Here is a 23,751-nt window from a genome sequence, read left to right as displayed (position 1 = left end):
GATTTGTTGATATTGTTCCTATGGTGTGACATGAAACTAATATGATTAAGTTCCTTTCTAAGAGGTGTTGTTTCCTTTGGTTTGGAATCAGATTCATGGATATCATCAGGTCAGAGGCAGGACAACCTTTGAGAGAGGAACTTGCTAAGTCATCAGATAAGATAATTGCTAATGCATTTCTGCAGGTGATACAGAAGTCCAATGAGCCGGTTAACTACACTGTGAGGCCATGTGAATCAAGAAATGAATATGCATTAGCGTCATCAAGAACTGATAATTTTGTTGGGATGCAGTCCACAGGAGAAAGTGCAGGCCACATGCCAGATGCCCATTTCCATGGAATTTCACTGGTCTTAGCTTTGGTTAAATTGATTCCAGAATGGCTGTACAATAATCGTCCTGTGTTTGATGCTTTAGTTGTACTGTGGAAATCAAGCTCCAGACAAGCCCACGTACTTAATGAACAAAGTCTCAGCTTGGAACAAGTATGTTGTATTCATTTTCTTTTAATTGATTTTCAATGTATTCAGTATACATGACATACTTTATTGGTATTGTTGAGTGATATTTCATGTCACTAGAGAAAGGTAATATTTGGATATCTGGTATTTCATTCTTATTTCCATAGAGTTATGTACTTTACTTTAAATTTACAGTCAAGTTTTATCCCACTGCTGTTACAATGGTATTTACTATTTAGAGTAGGGAATTTGCTGTTTCAAATTCATTCAGTGTCACTGATTTGACATCTATTGCAGACATTACTGCATTCAGTTTTTCTTTCTTCTATTAAATTAAGATGCCCAGTTTTTAGTTCATACTAATGTTTTGTTTTTAATACAAATGTGCGCCTAGTCTTTTAATTAGTTCGACCACAGCAACTTGTGATTTAACTTCTATACACAGTCACAAAATTATGGAAAGGAAACATTTAAGCAATCAAATGAAATACAGAAATGAATTTCCGTTATAGCATACATAATTGGCATGATAAATTGGTAGAATATTGACTCCAGGATATCATTAAATGAATATGTATCTACAGCATGATATGAACTGAAGTTTCACAATCCAGCTATAAGATATTAAGATATGATAATTTTATTAATGTCCACAAGTGAAAAAAATAATAGTTCAATGAGACTAGGAAGTCAATCAGTGATATAAACAGTCTTAGTGCAAAAAATCTATATAGGCTGAATGGTCATATGCCCATATACCAACAACCTGCACCGACACAAACCCCTCACAATCCTAGGGAGGTGAGTAAATAATATGCTGTAGGAACATGGAAGTGGAAGTTTTCTTCCTTGATGTGAAATGGTTCGCTGTATTATTTGTCATCCTTTTTTGTACTTTTTGCACTGAAGTTTGAAAGCTGTGGACTTGTTAGGGTCATTTTGAGGACCAATACTGAAACCCATTAGGCATGACGAAAATCAAAAGCTTCGTTTGGGGCCCAAAAGACACATTTTAGGGTTATCACCTCTCAAACCCTCGCCTTGGCAAAGCAATATGCATAGTTGAAACCCTAGGGGTAAATATAGGAATGCTACATGTTATCGCTCAAACTAGCAGGGGACCTAAAGGGGATTCCTAAAGGGTCAAATGCTAGACTAAGGGCAACAAATGGAGACTTAGCCCACTTTCACCTCAGCTAGAGATCCTTATTATTTATGGACTTTCACCGATGGGAGGATACCTGATATATATGGAGTCATAAATGAAGGATAAATCAACAAATAGGTATGAAGTGACCCAAATAATCCCTTTCCAAAAGAGGGTCAAGAATGGAGCTAGCTTGCTTTCTAAGCATGGTACAATGTCTTCTAGGAGAAGGATGGATTTGAGGCTTAGGTTTATGGAATATGACTTGTGAAAGAGTTTCCCAATCCCTAAAATCCTTTGTTGAAATTGGTATCCCAGATGGTTCTTGAAGAATTGTCCTTCCCAAAGAGTGGGACCACGCGGGACCAGGTGGACCCAGCCTAGGTTAAGATGAGGGAGTTTAGCAACGATGATAATCTTAACCTAAACAAGGCAGGGGAAAGGATCAAAACAAGATTTTTCACTTAAAGGGTTAGTTTGACCTTGTGAGGTGCTAACCTTGGGAACACCAGGGCAAGGTTTCATCTCATACCTAGGGCTTGGGATATCTTGCAATCCCACTGTCAGAATTTCTTCAAACTACAATACTTAATTACCAAATGACAAGGCATACCTTTAGGTTCAGGAGGCCCACCTTCAAACATACGATCATGGCAGATGGATGAGGGACCACATGCCCGACTCAGGGGGCAGAGAAATGGCACAATGAGCTAGTTGGTTGTTGCAAGGGGCTATTGGCTACTAGCTAAGGACTATCTTGGAGAAAAAAAAATCTCCAAGGGATATCACCCACAAAATGGTGGGTAACACTACCCACTATCTCCTTAGTAGCTATTTCACTTTCTTTAGGTTTGTTTACTTCTGGCACAAGAGTAGAATCCTTAAAGGCAACAAGTTCTAATTGATGAATAGGACTTAAGAAGGCTTCTTAGACTTGTGGGGAGGGCGGGGGGGCACTGTTGAAATATGTAACTAGGTTCGGTCTTCATAAATGTATTTGAGTCACAATAAAATATATTTATCAAAAGCATGAAGAAAATATTTTTATTATTATTATGACTTATTAAATCAAGGGTTTCATGCTTGGGTCATCATGTTTTAGGTCAAAGTCCCCATTGAGGACTTCTAGGTTTTATTATGAGTCATGAGAGTCATTGTCCATTAAAAGAGACCCTTCTTGGGATTTTGAATATGTAAAAAGAATTAATAATGAGTCAAATATGTTATTTGTCCCCTCCACACCAAGTCGGCCTCAAGGAGATGAAGTCGGCTTCAAGAAGGGAAATTATTTGACCTCACTAGAAGGCTATATATACAAGGCAGTTCGAATTCGTTTGGGGCATTCACTTCTCTCTCACAAGTTGGATATCCAAAGAAAGAATTTGGGAAGTGCGAAGTTGGAAAAGAGATGGAAAAGGATTGGAAAAGGCTGTGAAATTTGGAAGGAAGGAAGAAGACATCAAAATCGAAGTTTTGGGCCATCTATCTCTTACTCGAGTGGATTCCTCTAGGAGATCAAAGTCTCTCTTGTCAGGCTGAAGCTGTTGTTGTTGCCAATTGTTGGGTCGAAGCTGCTACTGCAAGTTGATGCTACTAGGTTGAAGTTGCTATTGAAGGGTTATCATCTGCAAGAAGGAAGAGAGCGCTAACTTGGTGTGGAAAAAGTTCTTTTCTAGGTCAAGCCTCTTGGATTATCTCATGAAACTATTGAAGGAAGAATTGTTGACTGAGTTTTCCCCTAGATAGGGGTTTTGCCCTCATTGTCCGCCTACACCTGGTGTCTTTGTGCTATTGTTTTGGTATTTCCTTGACGAACTAAAAGATAAAAGAACATAAAGATAAAAAAAATCACAAGTACTTATCTATATAAGAAAATATTTCTGCCTTTTTGATTTTCTATCATGGTATTAGAGCTAAGGTGAAGAAGGAAAAAGGTGGGTTGAGGATTTACTGAAGGGAGTCTAAGAAACATCAAAAGGATTGAGCAAGGGATCATATAAGAAGATCTTATAAATAAGCTTACTACCTTAAAGGACAATGTCTAACACAATAAAGGGTGAGAAGAAATTGGAAGGAGCATCAAATTATAGAGCATGGAAGAAGAGAATTGACCTCATTCTTGAAAACAACAAAGTCTTGGATTTGGTCAAAAGAAAAAGTGAAGAAACCTACCGAAGGATCTAGTGATGTAGATAAATTAAAGTTTAGAGAATCAGAGATATTGGCTATGACACTAATGGTAGAAAGTATAAAGGACAATCTTGTCCCATACATTTCCAACATAGACCATGAAGCATTATCAAAATTGTTCTCTATCAACAACATCAGTCGAGTAGCAAGTTTGAAGAATGAACTAAGGACTACAAAAATGACAAAAGTGTTGGAAATAATACTGAGAGGGGGGGGCGTGAATCAGTATTATCAGTTTAACAATTTTTAATTTCCATAAACAAATTGATATACGCTACTTTTGTTAATTAAACCTGCGTATATACGCAACCGTGTTTAGATAAAACCGCGTATATCTTGCAGACTTCTAATTTAGTTTGTTGATCTTAATCTGTGTATCAGAACCATAAAACAGTAATCAAGTCCAGTAAACAGTACAAGCAATCACACACATGAACACAAGATATAAGGTGGAAACCCAATGTGGGTGAAAACCACCTGCTACAATTCGTCTCTATCTTCTTTTAATAAGAAACTTCTTTTTACAATATTTCTGTACTGGTGCAGTCTTATACCAGTACGCAGGCTTCTACCTGCAGAAGGCTACAACCTTCTCTTGTTCTCCAGCTTCTCCTGGAAGGGAGCTACAACCCCCTTAGCTCTTGTACTAGCTAATGTACTAGTACGTAGGTGCTGACCTACAAAAGGCTACAACCTTCTCTTTTCTTCCAAGGACCACGTTTCATAAATTTTCAGACTGGATCCATCAATAACATCAATCAAACATCAAATATATCTGCATCAACCAATCTCCTTTACACCAACCAAAAACTGAATCAACCAATCACTTCTCTAAATGTTGTAACCAGAATACAGTAACAGTAACCAGAAACCAATCTTGAACCAAGAACATTGCAGCAATAAACAGAAGGAGCTAAAACATATTTTATGAGACGTATGTTGCTTCAATATGTAGAACCTGCGTGCATACGCTGTTATTTTAAGACAAACCTGCATATATGCCGTTTTGAATTATTGAACCAGCGTGTATACACGCCTTTGCTATGCTGAACCTGCGTATAGATCTATAAAAGATAACTTACCCTTTTCAACTATTTAGACATCAGTCATACCCAGATCATCATATTTATAGATCAAGTCATGCACCAAATATAACAGATCAAAATCACACAAAGATACTTCTCTTCCAGCCTTAAGATCTTGACCCATCAATAGAACTTATCCTTCTTCTAGCGCTCAGATTCCTCCTTGATTCAAATCCAAGTATGCACCATAACCCAATGACCAACATTCTAGATCTTGCTCTTCATAAGATATTCAATCCTTGAGTGTGCTTGCCTAATGATCTCCTTCCCCTTTTATAGTCTTAGGCCTTACACAATACCATGGTCCAAAACCACTTAGAACCAATACCTGGGTCCAAATACCTGGGTTCAACACTTCGGACGAGATACCATGGTCCAAAACCATAGGTCCAAATACCAAGGACCAAAAACCAAGTTTTCCAAACTGTACGCGCTTTTCTGTGTATGAGAGTGCATGTATACACATATGTGCCTTTTGGTCTGTGAATCCACGTGTATACACGGCATGGTCAACGGAAAACTGTGTATACCTCCTTTTCCTTTAACTTGAGAGCCTGTGAGCCTGAACTGTCATCTGAGTGATTTGCCGAGTGAGTTGCCATCAAGGGCAATACCTGTGTCATAGTGCCAAGTCTGTGTCATAATGCCAACAATCTCCCCCTTTAGACTTGATGGCAACCCCAAGTCACTCTCCTCCTTTGTCATCAAGGGCAAAGGGTTATGCTCCCCCTGAGTACATGCTGAAATCTCTGTTGTGCTGTGTTGTCCATGCTCCCCTTGACTATAGGCAAGGTTTGCAAAAAGATGTTCTACAAGAAAGAACACGACTCTATACATCATAAATGACCTTCCTGTCACCAAAGACTCATACATACATCCATCTCCCAAGCAAGTGGGGATATACCAAAATTGACTCATCCACCCAACCACGTGGGGATATACCAAAAATTTATACATGATAAAACAAGAATATTACATCATCCATCCCAGGCATAGTGGGGAACCAAAATAAGTCATTACATGACCTTGATAACAAAAGCAATATATGACATTGAGACCAAATATCTAAGACAAGACTATGATAGTCATCAGCAGCTATCATCAGCAGCATTTGTCAATCATCATCCAGACCAGCAACCATGATCTCCCTCTGCACCTGTTCTACTTGAATCAAAAACAACTGTGAAATTGTACCAAAATCTTCTAAGGTAATGCCAACAATGCACTATTATAAGTATATGCTCCCCCCGAACCTGTGCCAGATGATCAGACCCACTTCAAACTCTTTTCATCCTGAGTCTGGTCCACTTATATTCTTCAAACCAACATATACGCTATTGTATCCACAGAAACCGACGTATGTATGCGGATGGTCTTCATGAAACTCGCGTACAACCACTTTTCTTTGAAACAGATAAATGTCAACAGTAAGATGATGCATCAACTACTCCCAGCTTTTGTTTGAGGTATTCAAATGTCTCCCTGGGCAGTGGTTTGGTGAATATATCAGCAACCTGTTCCTTGGAGGGAAGATACTCCAATTTGACCTATTTTTCAAGCACTTGTTCCTGGAGAAAATGATATTTGATAGGTATGTGCTTGGTCTTTGAATGCATGACTAGATTCTTTGAAATACTGATTGCACTTGTATTATCACATAAAATGGAGATATGTGGAGTACAAGTGATTTGAATGTCTTGCAATGTTTGCATCATCCAAAGGAGTTGTGTGCAGCAAGATGCAGCAGCCACATATTCTACTTCAGTTGTAGAAAATGCAATTGAACTTTGTTTCTTGCTGAACCAAGATATTAATCTGGAACCCATAAATAATGCACCACCACTAGTGATTTTTCTATCATCCACACTTCCTGCCCAATCTGCATCTGTATATGCATGAAGTGTGAGATCTGTATCTCTAGGATACCATAAGCCATAGTTTTATGTTCCTTGAAGATATTTGAAAATCCTTTTAACTTCCTGAAGGTGTGCTTCTTTTGGATTTGCTTGGAATCTTCCAACTATTCCCACTGCATGCATGATGTCTAGTCGGGTACCTGTCAGATAGAGCAGACTACCAATCATGGATCTATAGGTTGGTTGATGTACTGCTGCTGATTCATCATTTTCGTTGAGGCTGCATCCTGTTACCATAGGGGTACATACTGGTTTCGAATCTTCCATGCCATATTTCTTCAAGATCTACTTGAGGTACTTGGTTTGTGATAGAAAGATACCGTCTTTGTTTTGTTGGACTTGTAAACCAAGAAAATATGTGAGCTCACCAAGTAGGGACATTTCAAATTCTTTCTGCATCACCAAAGCAAAGTTTTGACTCATGGCTTCTTCATTGCTACCAAAGATGATATCATCAACATACACAACAAGTATTAGCAATTTATCATTGTCAATGTTTATATATAGATTGCTATCTGTTGATCCTTTTGAAAAACTTCGTTGATGGAGGTATTTGTCCATATGATAATACCAAGCCCTTGGAGCCTGTTTAAGACCATAGAGAGCCTTTCTGAGTCTGCATACAAGTTTTGGATCATTTCCAAGGATGAATCCATCTGGTTGCTCAATATACACTTCTTCTTCTAAGTCTCCATTTAGAAAGGAAAATTATACTTTGAACTTTTGAAAGCTTGAAAGAGCAAGGAACATTCTTATGGTTTCAAGTCTAGCAACCGGTGCAAAAGTTTCTTCAAAGTCTATACCTTCTTGTTGAGCATACCCTTTACAAACAAGTCTAGCCTTGTTTCTAATAACATCTCCATTTTCATTCAGCTTGTTTTTGAATATCCATTTGGTCCCTATGACATTCTTATCATTAGGTCTAGGAACCAATTCCCAAGTGTTATTCTTTTCAATCTGCTCAAGTTCCTCATTCATGGCCTTGACCCAGCATTCATCTTTGCATGCTTCACTTATATTTCGTGGTTCGACGGAGGAGAGCAATGCTAGATAGCTTGAAGCTTCTGTAATAGTTCTTCTTGTTTGTACACTTGCGTCTTTCTACCCCAAAATTTGAATCTCTGGATGGTTCTTCTGGACATACCTGGATGGAGTCTTTTCTTCTGCCCTTATCTGTTCTTCTGGTGCCTCATAAGTTTCTTCTTTAGCATTACTCTGATTTGATGTTGAAGGATAGTCCTCATCATCTTCAAAACCTTCGGTTTTTATCTTCTTTGGATTGTTACCTGCTTCATCAACCGCCACATCAATACTTTCAACAATTTTTCCAAGTCTTTTATTGTAACACTTATATCCTTTACTTCGGGAAGAGTAACCAAGAAGAATGCCTTCATCTGCTCTAGGTTCAAACTTGCCAAGCTTTTCATCAGTCCTTTTGATGTACCATTTGCTTCCAAAAACTTTGAAGTATTTTACAGTAGGAGTCTTACCATACCAAAGTTCATGAGGAGTTTGAGTGCTGTTTACCCGGACGTTTGTTTCATTGAGAATAGTAATGACATCAAACGCAGCTTCACCTAAGGTTGTAGGAGTTCCAGACTCATCAAGCATAGCATGAGCCATTTGTTGAACTGTTCTGTTCATCCTTTCCACCACTCCATTTTGTTGAGGAGTCTTTGCAGTAGAGAATTCCCTTCTTATTCCATGCTTTTCACAAAAGTCGAAAAATTCATTCGAGGTAAATTTCCCTCCTCGATCGACTTGAGGCATTTGATTTTGCGATTTGATTCATTTTCAACCAAGGCTTTGAAAGATTTGAACTTTTCGAAAGCTTCGTCTTTATGCTTTAGAAGTCCTATCCAACACATCCTGGAAAAGTTGTCAATGAAAAATATAAAGTATTCTTCTCCACAAGGTGACTTTTTCCTTGATGGACCACATAAATCAGTATGGACAAGTTCAAGTGGCTTACTAGTTGATCCTTCCTTCTCAGGGAAATGTGTTATGGTTTTCTTACCAAATTGACATGATTTGCATATTGTATTGGCTGGAATTCTAATGTCAGGAAGATCGCAAACAACCTGATATTTGCATGCTTTTCTTATCTGAGGGAAGCTTAGATGCCCTAATCTTCTGTGCCATAGCCAGTGTTCATCATTTTTTCTTAGATAGCATTGTTGCTGTCCTCCCTTGAGTATGTATAAATTATTTTGAGTTCTTATGCCTTTGATCACTGTTTCTCTTGTATCAAGCTCATGAACAATACATCCATTTGATCGGAATACTACCTCATTTCCTTGATCACACATTTGACTAACACTCAATAGATTATGCTTTAAGCCATCAACATACATGACATTTCTAGCGTTGACCTTTTCTTTCAAAAGAACAGAGCCTTTACCTTTTATGAGTGCAGGGGTGTCTTTTCCAAATGAGATCTTCCTTTCTTTTTCTAAGGCACTATATGACTGAAGTTTTTTTTATCACCTGTCATATGTTTCGAGCGTCCACTGTTGATGTACCACTGATATTCCGGTCCTTTTGCATATAAGGCTATACCACATCTTTCTGGTTGTGGTTCTTTCTTTCTCCATGTTTTAGGACCTAATGAAGCTTGCTCCTTCTGAGATGTTTGCCGAAACTTACTCTTGCATTCAAAATCTTCATGACCGAAGTTGTTACAAATAGAGCATTCTATTTCATTTTCAAGAGCAGAAAAGTTATTATAGGTCCTCTTCATGATCCCAGTCACACTCCTTTGATTTCGTGCTTCTCTAGTAATGATGGTCTTGTAGGAAACACATTGAGCAGCTTTGTGTCCAAAGTTATGACATGAGAAACATTGGCCATTAAAGAAATTCCTGTGATTATCAAATCTACCGACTAGGTGTTTGTAGTTTCCATTGACATTCATTCTTGAGGCAAATTGAGAGTGATTTACCTGTGGTTGGTTGTAGCTTCTATTCATTCTTGAAGTAGATTGACCCCGATTTACCTGGTGATCCGCTTTATGCCTTTGCTAACATTGTCAACCTGTTCACTTCTCCTTGCTACATCAAGATAACTTTTGGAGGTGGATGGCTTTTGTGCTTGAGATGCTTCTTCAGTATATCCAAGACCTGTCTTGATTAGAGGAGAACACTGCACTTTGATAATCTCATCGAAAGTTTCATATCCTTTAGCAATTCTAAGATTAAGAGCTTTTGTTTTCTCAATATCTTTTCTAAGTCCTACAATTTCACATTCTAACTTTTCATTGTGTTTTTCCCTTTCAGCAAGTTAGGATGTCAGAGTATCTATAATCATACTCTTTTCTTCTAAACAAATTTTAAGTTTAGAAATTTCTTCATAGAGACCATCTTCATCTATAGCATCTAAGAAATCATCGTCTTCAAAAGCCATCAAAAGTCTATAATCATTACCATGTTCATCTTCATCACTATTTGAAAATCCATCGCTGTCTTCATGTGTATAATAGCTCTTCTTACTTACGTTTTGTTTTCTGTTCCATTTAAGTTTTTAATTGGTTCCTTACCTTTATCAAGCTTATCTTTATGAGGACATTTGGCTGCATAGTGACCGACTCTTCCACAAGCAAAGCATTTGAAAGGTAGCTTACATCTAAATCTTCCAGAACCCCGTTGAAGGTTCTTGACAAAGTTTGATTCTTCCTCTCCTTCTGACGTATGTCCAGATTCATTGTATTCTCCTTTTCCTGAAGCTTTGAATGCGGCTTCTCTCATGTCTGATGGACCCCCTTTTTTCATTTCAAAAGCAGTTAGGATTTCGTGCAGCTGTGACATGGTAATACTTTGAAGATTCTGCTTTTCTTCTGTGGCAGAAACTTTTGATTCAAACTTAGAAGACGAAGATCTTAGAACCTTTTCAACTAAAGTAGCTTCTTTTATCTATTCACCCAAGTTTTTCATGCGATTGAAAATCTCATCTATACGTAAGAAATAATTAGCCACACTTTCATCATTTTGCATTCTAAGAGTTTCATATTGAATTTTGAGAGATTGTAGTTTGCACGTTTTACCTGATCGTCTCCTTCATGACTTAGAATGATCTTGTCCCATATTTCTTTGGCAGCTTTGAGCTGCATAACCTTGACGAATTCTGATTGAGATAGACTCCCCAATAGAGTATTGACAGCCTTTGCATTTGTTTCATACTGCTTTTTACTAGCTGTATCTGTAGGAGTTGCTGATGGAAATGTGTATCCTCCTTCCACGATATCCCAAACTTCTGTACCAAGAGATTGAAGATAGGTTGTGGTTCTTACCTTCCAATAGACGAAGTTGCTCCCATCAAAGATTGGTGGCTTGATGGATGCCTCTTTTTCATAGTTGCTCATGATGATAGATCTTCCTTCAAACCATCAAGCTTCTTCTGAAGGACCTGCTCTTATTCCAATTGTTGGAAATAATACTAGGGGGGGGTGAATCAGTATTAGCAATTTAACAATTTTTCATTTCCATAAACAAATTGATATATGCTACTTCTGTTAGTTAAACCTGTGTATATACGCAACTGTGTTTAGTTAGTTGATCTTAATCTGTATATCAGAACCATAAAATAGTAATCAAGTCCAGGAAACAGTACATGCAATCACACACATGAACACAAGATATAAGGTGGAAACCTAATGTGGGTGAAAACCACCTGCTGCAATTCGTCTCTATCTTATTTTAATAAGAAACTTCTTTTTACAATATTTCTGTATTGGTGCAGTCTTATACCAGTACACAGGCTTCTACCTGCAGAAGGCTATAACCTTTTCTCGTTCTCCAACTTTTCCTGGAAGGGAGCTACAACCCCCTTAGCTCATGTACTAGCTAATGTACTAGTACGTAGGTGCTGACGTATAGAAGGCTACAACCTTCTTTTTTCTTCCAGGGACCACGTTTCATAAATTTTCAGATTGGATCCATCAATAACATCAATCAAACATCAAATATATCTGCATCAACCAATCTCCTTTGCACCAACCAAAAACTGAATCAACCAATCACTTCTCTAGATGTTGTAACCAGAATACAGTAACAGTAACCAGAAAGCAATCCTGAACCCAGAACACTGTAGCAATAAACAGAAGTAGCTAAAACATATTTTATGAGACGTACGCTACTTCAATATGTAGAACCTGCGTGCATACGCTGTTATATTAAGGCAAACATGCGTATACACCGTTTTGAATTACCGAACCAGCATGTATATGCGCCTTTTCTATGCTAAACCTGCGTACAGATCTATAAAAGATAATTTACCCTTTTCAACTATTTAGACATCAGTTATACCCAGATAATCAGATTTATAGATCAAGTCATGTGCCAAATATAACTTATCAAAATCACACAAAGATACTTCTCTTCCAGCCTTAGGGTCTTGACCCATCAATAGAACTTATCCTTCTTCTAGCGCGCGGGTTTCTCCTTGATTCAAATCCAGGTATGCACCATAATCCAATGACCAGTATTCTAGATCTTGCTCTTCATAAGATATTCAATCCTTGAGTGTCCTTGCCTAATGATCTCCTTCCCCTTTTATAGTCTTAGGCCTTACTCAATACCATGGTCCAAAACCACTTAGAACCAATACCTGGGTCCAAATACCTGGGTTCAACACTTCGGACGAGATACCATGGTCCAAAACCATAGGTCCAAATACCAAGGACCAAAAACCAAGTTTTCCAAACTGTACGCGCTTTTCTGTGCATGAAAGTGCGTGTATACGCATACGCGCCTTTTGGTCTGTGAATCCGCGTGTATACACGGCATGGTCAACGGAAAACTGCATATACGTCCTTCTCCTTTAACTTGAGAGCCTGTGAGCCTGAATTGTCATCTGAGTGATTTGCTGAGTGAGTTGCCATCAAGGACAATACCTGTGCTATAGTGCTAAGCCTCTGTCATAATGCCAACAAAAAGATGACATTGTGGCTTCCTTCTTTGCAAGGATATCTAGATTACAGATGACCTTCAAGCCATAGATGAGATTGTACCGGAAAAAGAGCTAGTGATCACTGAATTATGGGGACTGCCACCTACTTGTAGTTCTTTTGCTTCAGGTCTCAACAGCTGGAAAGAAAATCGTACATTCGAACAATTATGGAATGCTTGTAGCCAAGAAGAGATGAGAATTTGGTTAGTATCCAACAGTGAAGAAGAAAATGTTTCAAATGCATACTCCACTTCTGACAAGAAAGGAAACTTCAAAAGGTCAAAAGGGCCAAGAAGGAAGCTAGATATGCCCAAAATAGAATGCTACCAATGTCATAAAATGTGTCACTATAGAAGTGATTGTCCTGAGAATTCGAATAACAAGAAAAGGAACAGGGACCAAGCTAATGTTTTTGAAGAAGGATCTCCAAAGAAGAATAAAGCCGATAAACTGGATATAAGGGACTTACACTGCTAAGTCCTTTGTTCTAAGCCTTAGTTATTTCATTGTTTGATTTCTAGTATTTGTAGGCTTAACATATTTTGGAAAAACATTTTTGATTTGTTTTTATAAGGTTATAGGTATCCCTCAAGCTTGGAGGGGGCCCTCACCAACTTCCAGATATAAGTATCTTATTACCTTTTCATTTTTAGTTTTCCTTACTTATCTAGTTTTTCTTGCATTAAATACTAATCATATTTCTATTCATATTTTCCTTGTTTTTGAAAAGCTTGCTGAATTACTCAAGGAACATGGAAGATGGCTTCACAAGACAAAGCTTTGGAATTACAAGGTTTGTTAAGAAACAAAGGTATGCCTTAAACTATAAGTTTTTGCTCTCTTCATGATATTTATTCTTGATAAACTATTACTAACATTATTGTGTCTAGCTCTCTTGAATCATAAAGATTCTTGATTGGGTGATTCATCAGTAGATAAATCTACCCTCATGTATTTGATTATTCTTGTGGAACCCTAGAAAGGTTCTTTGTAAAAACCCTAACTTAAGGGTATGTTGATGATAATGTGTGGAACCCTAGCTTACTTAAGGTTATTGGTGAAGTCTAAGAAGATGTTATTCTTGATGTTTGATGTCATGTTTGGGTTTTAGTATGGTTATGAAAACCCTAACTTGTTAGGGTTGAATGGTGATCATTAGGATTTGGTAGGGTGTATAAGCAAGACCCTTATTTTAGATAATGTCTTTCGAATGAAATCCTAGGTATATGTGTGTTTTTCGATCAAAACCCTAGTCTGATCAAGTTTGTTGTATGTCTAACTTTAATATATTGATATTTGTGTCATTGGGTTTGACTAACACATGTTATGATATGCTTGTGCATGATGATGGAATGCTAGATATATATGTTGACATAATTGTTGATGGTCATGAGTCCTAGGATTTGGAACTAAACCCTAGTCGAAGTTTGGTTCTCTACGATGATAATATTTATGAATTCTAGGGTTTTGTAACTAAACCTTAGTAGAAGCTCAATTCTCTAATATGTGATGACTAGTGTGATAATCTGAGATTTATGAAAGATTGTTGAAATTTGAATTTGAGCTATGATTGATGTTTGATTGTTGAAGCTTAATGGCTCATGTATGAAATCTAGGATCTTGCACTAAATCCTAGTGAAAGTCTAACATATGAGTTCTAAAGTTGTTAGATGCATTGTAGAACTATATTTGTTTGAATTGCTTCTAGGGTTTGCAATATTTTGTAGTAGGGTATGTCATACCTCTAGAAGAAATATTGAAACCCTAGATATAATGAAGGTTGTTATGTTTGAGATGCTCAAAGTCTTGATGATATAGTCTAGGGTTTATGACAAAAACCCTAGCAAGAAGTTGAAAAGTATGTGTCTCTTGTTTGAAACTAAGTTTGGGTATTTTATGTGTAAAGTTGAATGCTTCCATTATTATATGATTTTGATATGGTTAATTTCTTGCTTCTATAGATTTGGTTGTACTTGCTATCTAAGTTGTGCAGGTGCATAATATTCAAGATGGTGAAGATGCTCGTAAGTAAAGTTGATATAATAAGCATGATGAATAAATCTATATGAATGATGATGGTCATAAGAAGGATGGAAGACATGAAATATTCTCTGATGTTGTAAAAGGGAAGTTGAGCTCCCTAAGTTAAGAGGGATCTTGGATGAAAGAAATCTCCCTAGTTAAGATGGAGGGCATATCATAGTCATGATGGACTCCTTGAAAGAAAAAAATTGGAGAATTATTTTTGAGGTGCTGCTAAGATAAGAAAAGCAGGATCTGTTTGTAGAATATGTTGTTGCATGTGAAGTTGGAAAGGAAGATGTATGATTGAGGAATCTTCTGTCAAGATTCGTTTGAAAGTCCTACTGTGATAAATTGAGAAGCAACATCTAGTTGTCTGGAAGATCTCGAAGGTTTGTGTTTACTTATGTATATTTGAAAGTTTGGCTACTGTCGGGTTGAAGAATCAGATCATGGCTACATATTAAATAGGGAGAGCAGATCTTCCAATGGCGGTTTGACTGAAAAATGGCTATATTAGACTAGCCAGGACAAACGACTATAATTTACCCAGAAACAACTAGATTTGACTCTTCAAACTATTTAATTATAATAATATTATTATGTTAAAAAAAAGGAATCTTATTTTAATACTCATCATGTTTTATTTTAAGTAAAAAGTTAACCAAATTTGAGTCAAAAATAATAAATCTAGGGAATATGATAATGAGTAAATTGTTAATGTGTATTATTAGTTTTTGAATAATATTAATATTATATTATTATAATAGTATTATTCTTATTATTAATGGCTTGGGTAACTATTTAATATAAATTAATTAGTAAAACACTAATAGATCTAGGGAAATTAGTGAGTGTAAGGATTTAAAATAAAATAATATTAATTATTATTATATTATTATTATTAATATAATAATGTTATAATAATAGTATTATTATTAATGGTTTGGGTAACTAATTAATTTAAATATCTTAGTAAAGCTGTCTAATGGGAACATAAAATATCTTATACTAGATAATTTAACCCCTTTAGACAGTTATGAAAAGGACCATCTCCTAAATATAAGGAAAAGAAATTGAGGGAGATTAAAAATCAAAGAATTAAGGATAAAGAAAGCAGGTTAAAGGATAATAAGGGGAAAATTATAGAATTCTAGAACAAGTCATTAATAGAGGGAGGGGAAGAAACTACTAGGAAGAGAGGGCAGGGATCCAACAACTACTGATCTTCCAACCGTCATCTCTATTGAGATTGCTTGGCCTTTTTTCAATCTCAAGGGCTTCCCTAAATTTACGGTGATGGAACTGCGCAACCTTAGCAATAACCTGGGCCTCCTCAATACAAACATGATGTTTGGTCTTCTTCGCATGCTCCACTAGTGCGGAAGACTTGGTTCTGCCATGTTTTAGGTCAGATGTGTGCTCATTAATCCTTTGATTAATAGAGCATCCAATCTCACCAATGTAGGGGTTCCCGTTTTAGGATTAGGGGATTGCAATGTTTCCATTGTATCTTGTCATGTATTAGGGTATGGAACTCGTATTTAATCAAGACCACCAATCCCTCTATGTACCTTGATGTTAGTGACATTGGTTGTCGAACTCCTCTATCATGACCCTTCTAAAAATGTACGCATCACTCAAACAAAATCTTGACTTGACATCCTATGCTTTTTCTATTTTATGTTAATGTTTAGAGGGTGATATTAATGGCAAAGACCCCTATACAGATACAGAGGTAATGACAAAGATACCTTTGGATATTAATGCTTAGAGGGTGATATTAATGACAAAGGTCTCGATTTTCCAACAAGACTAGAAAATTAGACATTTCTCGTGGTGGCAAGAGGCCCAAGCATAAGCACTAGATAATAGATGTACTTATCTTTTCTAGTTTCTAGTAGTTTTTATAACTATTGACTCTATCATATTTATTATGATATTTTTTTAAACAATATATGACAATTTAAGTTTGAAGTTGGCTATTATAACTCATTAGTAATGAATTATGAATATGATGCTTCATGAAAGGTGAAATTAGTTTCATTTCATTTCATTTTATAACATTTCATTTCATGTTAGATATTACTTATTGTAATGGTTACACTAAGCTTACAAGTACAACTTTGGCGGTCAATGATGATAAATGTTATATATTGAATTTTGAAAGCTTGAAACTTTAAGATTGATGAATCATGAGACTCAATATGTTGTATGTTACTATGTTACTAACTTGTGGACGTGGTTGATGAAGATTATAACTTCTAGATGATTGTTGTTATATTGTTCAATCTATGTTTTTTTTATGTTTTTTTATATCTAATTCATCATTCTACATGTTTTTGTTGACATATATGTATCAAAATATAAAAAATAAATAAATAAATGAATAGATATATATATATATATATATATATATATATATATATTTATAAAACGCTCCAGGATTCGCTCCCAAACCAAGAGCTTCTGAAAATGTTGCTCCAACACTCGTTTTCGCTCCCGCTCCCAAGTAACATTGCTCTCTGAGGTTTGATAGCATGCTAGTTACATTTGAGAGATTTGTTGTTGATCTCTTTGATCAGGGAGGTTTTACTACCGATTGGAATAATTGGGAGTGCTGAGGCTTTTTGTGTAAGACACATTTCTTGGGAGAACATATGGCCGAGACTTTGTTGATTTCTGGATCCCAAAGTAGGGAGGGTGGCATTGGTCATTGAGATTTGGCCTCTGGTACGCACCTGGATCCCTGGGTTGATGGTTAGAAAGTAAGCCTGATGGTACCTAGAGAGGATGAAATCTTTAGTCCATCTTAGCTCCACTTGGATAGATTGCCCTGGTCAGGGATCTAGTTGGTGACACCGTCAGTGCCTAAATCGTTTGAGGACCTTGGATAGATTTCCCTAGTTAAGAGGGAGTGTTGAAATATGTAACTAGGTTCGGTGTTCATAAATGTATTTGAGACACAATAAAATATATTTATCAAAAGAATGAAAAAAATATTTTTATTATTATTATGACTTTTTAAGACATGGGTTTCATGCTTGGGTCATCATGTTTTAGGTCAAAGTCCCCATTGAGGATTTCTAGGATTTATTCTGAGTCATGAGAGTAATTGTCCATTAAAAGAGACCCTTCTTGGGCTTTTGAATCACGTGAAAGAATTAATATTAAGTCAAATATGCTATTTGTCCCCTCCACACCAAGTCGGCTTCAAGAAGGGCAATCCGATCTCACTGGAAGGCTATATATATAGGCTGGTTCAAATTCATTTGGGGCATTCACTTCTCTCTCACAAGTTCGATATCCAAAAGAAAGAAGCTGGGAAGTGCGAAGTTGGAAAAGAGCTGGAAAAGGACTAGGAAAGGGTGCGAAATTTGGAAGGAAGGAAGAAGACATCAAAATCGAAGTTTTGGGCCATCTATCTCTCACTCGAGTGGATTCCTGTAAAAGATCGAAGTCTTTCTTGTCAGGTCAAAGTTGTTGTTGTTGCTGCTGCTGCGAGTTGTTGGGTCAAACTGCTACTAGTTCGAAGTTGCTATTGAAGGGTTATCATCTGTGAAAAGGAAGAAAGGGCTGACTTTGTGGAGGAAGTCTTTGTCTAGGTCAAGAGTCTTTGATTATTTTGTGAAACTATTGAAGGAAGAATTGTTGACTGGGTTTTCCCCTAGATAGGGGTTTTGCCCTCACTGTCCGTCTACTTCTGGTGTCTTTGTGCTATTGTTTTGGTAATTGTGTGATGAACTAAAAGATAAAAGAAGAACATAAAAATAAAATGATCACAAGTAATTGTCTATATAAGAAAATATTTCTGTCTTTTTTTTATTTTCTAACAGGGGAAAATCTGGTTCATATTATTCTCAACATTAAATTCTGGATTTGAATAAAGAGAAAATAAATGATAAATTTTGTATCTTTTGGAGTGCTTGAAAGGGAAGACAAGTGCCTAAATCCAAATTCAACATATGGGGTGAAGAGGACAGTGTTAGATAGATTTTCTTAACAAGTTATTATGGAAAACAGAGGTGCAAAATGAATGCTATAGCCTGCCTAGTATTGCTGTAAATTAATGCATAAATTTTCCTTGGAAGAGCTCTATAGGAGATGCACCTTTAGACGAGTTTATTATGGTGTCTTTTAATATGAAGTACAAATCAGCAACAACTATAGAATATGATAGATTGAACAGTAATAGATTCATTCATAAGACATCAGTGAGATTAGAGATGAAAAGATCACACCTCATTCCTTTTATTGGAGTAGAGTAACACTTCACGAATAGTCCATGAAACTATGTCCTTTGCAAGTGTTTTTCCACATCAATATTCAGCCATGAAAATTTACAAACATAAGCCTCTCGTCAACATGATGAATCCAAAAGTCTTCAATAGATCTTCAACAATAGCTCTTAAAAAGCTTACTGTACTTTCAACAACCATGACAAAAGAGAGCAGCTTGTCTTATATAGAGTTCAAGGTCCAAAACTTCCTCGACATAATATAGTAGTAACCATGAATGAGATCCTAGATCTCTCATACGAAAACATTAGAGAAACTAACGTCCTTTAACCGACTCAAATGACAAGTGAGAGTTGAAAAAATGCATAAAATAACAGGAAACAAGGTGATGGGCATGCCACATGACTCCATATCCATCAAAATGTAGACATCAAGCAAGGAAATCTCCTCCAATAAATTGAGCGACTATGTCAAGAATTCTGAAATGGCTGTCCTATAAACTCTCAAATAACATCGATCCATTCGCTAAACCTCAACATATGTGGAATTAACTCTCAATTCATGGATTGATCCACTAGAAAATGGGGTATATATCAATAAATGACAATGTCCCACCAAGACTCCGAGACATTGTCTATTTTTAAATTCAAGGGTTATTAGACAAAATTGAGGGGGACATGTCCCCCCTCAAAAGGGGTGGTTTTGGTTTGGTGCTCTTGATCAAATGTTAGCTCCAGACCCCTATGTTGAAAATGTAACTAATGTCTATCTTCATAATTGTAATTATTATTGTACTTAGCCAAAAGAAGGAAATGGAAAAATGTATTTTACAAAAGAAAAATTATTTATTTGTAAATGGTTTTCTTACCCATGATTATTTATTCTAGGTCAAAGAACCCATTAAGGGTATTGAGTCAAAATCTTGATGTAAAGACCCTTTGAGGGCTCATGTATCAAAGAAAAAGAAAAACACTTTATGTAAAATAATGGTCTAGAAACTCACCAAGAGTCAGGTCAGCCAACTCCCTAAGTCGGCCTAGAAGAGGCCCATGCACCCACTTGAAAAACTACATATAGAGGAGAACTCGACTTCCATTACACACACTTGAAGTGTCGATTTTTCTTGAGCATTTTGAGGCAGACAAGAAGTACGAAGTTATGGGAAGAAGCCAACGAAGTTATGGTTTGGTTTTGGACTATCTCTCTCTCTTGGCAGCCACAATTGTCCTGTTTCCGTAGTTTTGATATGCAGTAAGGAGCATCAATCTTGTTTGACAAAGCAATTCATTGTCTTGGTAGGCTCGCCCGATCTTGGTGAGTTATCTATGGTCTATGGTCTTGGAAGTCTCCTGAATTGATTCTATAAGAAGAGAAGTTCTTTGGGTTTTCCCTTGTTGAGGGGTTTTGCCCTAGCTTGGAGCCTATCTCCAACGTCCATTTTGTTGCATTTGTGATCTTCTTGTTTGACATTTTTTTTTATGATGCAAAGAATATAATAATAATAAAGATGAAGTAATAATGTATCACAAATAAATGTCAATATAAAAGAGAAATCATGTACTAATCAAACCCTAATGGAAGCCCTAGATTTCTCAACACCCTATACATGATATAATCGAATGGATGCATTGCAATCCCCCCAATCCCGAAATCTTGAAATTGGTTAATTCTGATGGATTTTGAGTGGGATCTAAAATTCTACTTTCCCCATATGAAATCTAATGATGTCAGTACCACTCTGAAGCATCATGAATCAGTGAATGGTAATGTTTTATATTTAAGTAAAAGGATGAAAATTAAAGATAAAGGAGAATGTCACCTATACTTTAAGAATTTATCATTACCATTAACTGCATAGCATCAGTAGGACCCTAGGGTTGAATATTAAGTTTTTCCATTCATAAATGATTATTTTCAAGCAAAATTAAGGGGGGACACATACCCCTTTTTGATAGGGGGTACCCACAAGCACCCCTTTTGGGAAAATGCATCCCTCACATTGGGGAAATGTTTCCCCTTGCACCTCCTTGCATCTTCCCAAAAGGGGGGACGTGGGGAAACGTTTCCCCAGCCATACCCTCGTCCCAGGTGTGTGAAGCGTGGGTTGTGTGCACCCTATTGCCGCCATGCTTGCACACCTAGGTTAGTGTGGGAAAACTTCTCAACCCCACAAGGTGTGTTCTTGGTGGCAAACTCAAAGAAGGGGATGTCACCTAATCCCAACGCTCTTCGTTAAAGCTCTCTCGTAGTTAAGCCAAGGCGGGGGCGGGGGGTCCCTAAGAATGGTTAGCAAAGTGAAATGAGTTTAGGAGACTAAATTAATGGAACTACTTCTCAAAGGTAACTTGGTTCAAGATATAAACAAGTATGTGAATGTATGAGCAATATAAATGATCATCAATATGACATTCAAGAAATGAGAGTATAAACCAGTGCCTTGTAAATTATTTCTCAAAAAAAAATAGCAAGTACTTGCAAGATAAAGTTAAGCCAAGGGGGGGGGGGGGTGGGGGCGGTCATCCCTAAGAACGGTTAGTAAAGTGAAATGAGTTTAGGAGACTAAATTAATGGAACTACTTCTCAAAGGTAACTTGGTTCAAGATATAAACAAGTATGTGAATCTATGAGCAATATAAATGATCATCAATATGACATTCAAGAAATGAGAGTATAAACCAGTGCCTTGTAAATTATTGCTCAAATAAAAATAACAAGTACTTGCAAGATAGAAATGAAAAGCTCAGTTTACAATGATAAGTATCCCTGCAAAACAATGTTAGTTTCAAGAATATGAAATATGAACAATAAGAAATATAACTTGCACTTCTAAAGGAAATGCTCAAATATAAATATACAATGACATCAAATAACTATGAGCAAAATAAATCTTAGAGTGACAAGTACAAGAAATATGTCAAATATTGCAAGTGAAATGAAAATGCTCATAAAACGACTTGGTAAGATGATGCTAAAACTAGGTTAAGTGAAATTCAATTATCTTGGTTAATTTTCGATGCCTACTCTAAGGTGATAAATTTCCCTTTCAAATTCTTACTGAAGGATAAAGATTGGAGTGACTTGCAAAGAAAATGGGCCGAGGAGGCACTAAGTCTGTCATTAACGATACCCTTCCCCTAAAACTTATAAATCCACGTGGATTGCTTCCTACAAGGGGGAAAAGCCTCCAACAGAGCTATGAGGTCACGTGTTGGAACCTTACTTTGTACCAAATGGAAGAAAAATCAGGAAATTTTTTGTCCTATAATGTCTATACAACCAAGCTTATGCTTGGAAGTAAGTTTTAAATATGTACTAGAATGCCTAATGAAATGATTGAGTGTTAATGGTTCCAAATAAAAGTGTTGATAGAAATGCTTCCAAATATTTGGTGTGAAATAATGCTCAAAATAAATTGTACCAACAACTTCAAAGGAAGAAATTAAAGTGAAACTAGCTCAATGTCACTTCACAAGCTTTGAAATGAAAATTGCATGGAATCATATACTTGACAAATTGCTTGCAAACCAAATGAGCCAAGTGAAATTAGACAAGTAAGTTGCTCAAAATTGCTTCAAGTAAATGATGACAAATAAAATGCTCCAAGAAATATGTCAAAAGAGCAGTGTAATCAAGATGGCACTTAAAGCATAAATTGACATGAAATGATAAAGCATGTACCCAAATAGCTTATGAAACAATTGCCAAGTAAAGTAGATTGGTGAACAAATCAAAGTGCCAATGAAAATGTAAAGTACTTGCTTATGTATTGTAACTTGAAAGCACATAAATGAGTTGCTCCAAAAATATGTTGCAAGTGTTATGGCTTAGGCAACAATAAATTTCACAATACAAGAACTTGGGAAATGAAAACGGCAAACTTGGCAAATTCAGCTTTGCAAATGAAGAGAAGTGTGAGTGTTGTATTAAGTCTAGAGACTAACCATGGATGGAACAAATTGGATTAGCAGAGTGCATGCAAATGAACCAAACATGAGAGTTAGAAACTAAACTATGAAAATCAATCCACCCAAGAAAGAGTCCTCGCTCTAAATGGGGAGATGGGATACCATGGGAAAATTTCCCAAGCTCGCTCAAGCAAAATTGATTTTATTATTAACTTGTTTCAAGGAAGAGCCTTTCCAAGGCTTCCAAATAAGTCAAGGGGAGTCTTTACAAAGATACTACTTATGAGAGCTATATCTCCTCCTTGAGAAAAACGAAACTTAGCATAATAAGATTACAAGAGGTTCCTTTCAAATGTGAAAATGTTAGGGACTGTTTTGCACCAACAAATCAGCCACTAAGAAAGATGCGATCAGCACAGAAGGGAGAGAGGCTATGCCTCTATTAGCCCACGACCTTTTCAAAGTATGATGTTGCCTTCAAGAAAAATTTGTCCCTGCAAGAAAATGGGTATCTGAAATGCTCTCGACCTCACAAGAAAAGCATCCAATTTTATGCCAAAGGTCTTGCAAGTAATGGTTAGAAGTTTCAAGTGTTTGCTCCCTCAAACCTGCCACAAGAATGAGTTAGCAAAGTCTGCAAAATAGATGCTGCAAAACAAATCAGATGTTAGTGGAGAGCAAACAAGGAAATAAAAATATTTACAACTAATATACAAGGGACTAAGCTAAAGAGTTGGAGTAAGACTCTTCTCTTCACTTAGCCATCATCAAGCTCTTGATAACAAATTTAAATTTTAAACCAATGAAAGCCCTGCAAGAAAATTTGAATGATGAGACTATGAGA

At 36.6% G+C, this 23,751-nt stretch overlaps 1 protein-coding gene across 1 annotated transcript in view; it reads left to right on the top strand.

Moving 5' to 3' along the window:
* The window catches only part of LOC149178661 (uncharacterized), a 197,433-nt gene that overhangs the window by 6,000 nt on the left and 167,682 nt on the right, over positions 1-23,751 (top strand). Inside the window, exon 9 of the mRNA XM_089422190.1 lies at positions 92-485. Within this exon, the coding sequence (XP_089278316.1) occupies positions 92-485 (394 nt within the window). The remainder of the gene's footprint in view (positions 1-91; positions 486-23,751) is intronic.

The sequence above is a fragment of the Pinus tabuliformis genome, chromosome 4_1, assembly GCF_031772625.1.
Source record: "Pinus tabuliformis cultivar Carrire ecotype Pingquan chromosome 4_1, CPIR1, whole genome shotgun sequence".
Classification (NCBI taxonomy): domain Eukaryota; kingdom Viridiplantae; phylum Streptophyta; class Pinopsida; order Pinales; family Pinaceae; genus Pinus; species Pinus tabuliformis.
The sequence above is the reverse complement of the archived record's forward strand: the minus strand, read 5'-3'. Positions and strand labels throughout refer to the sequence as shown.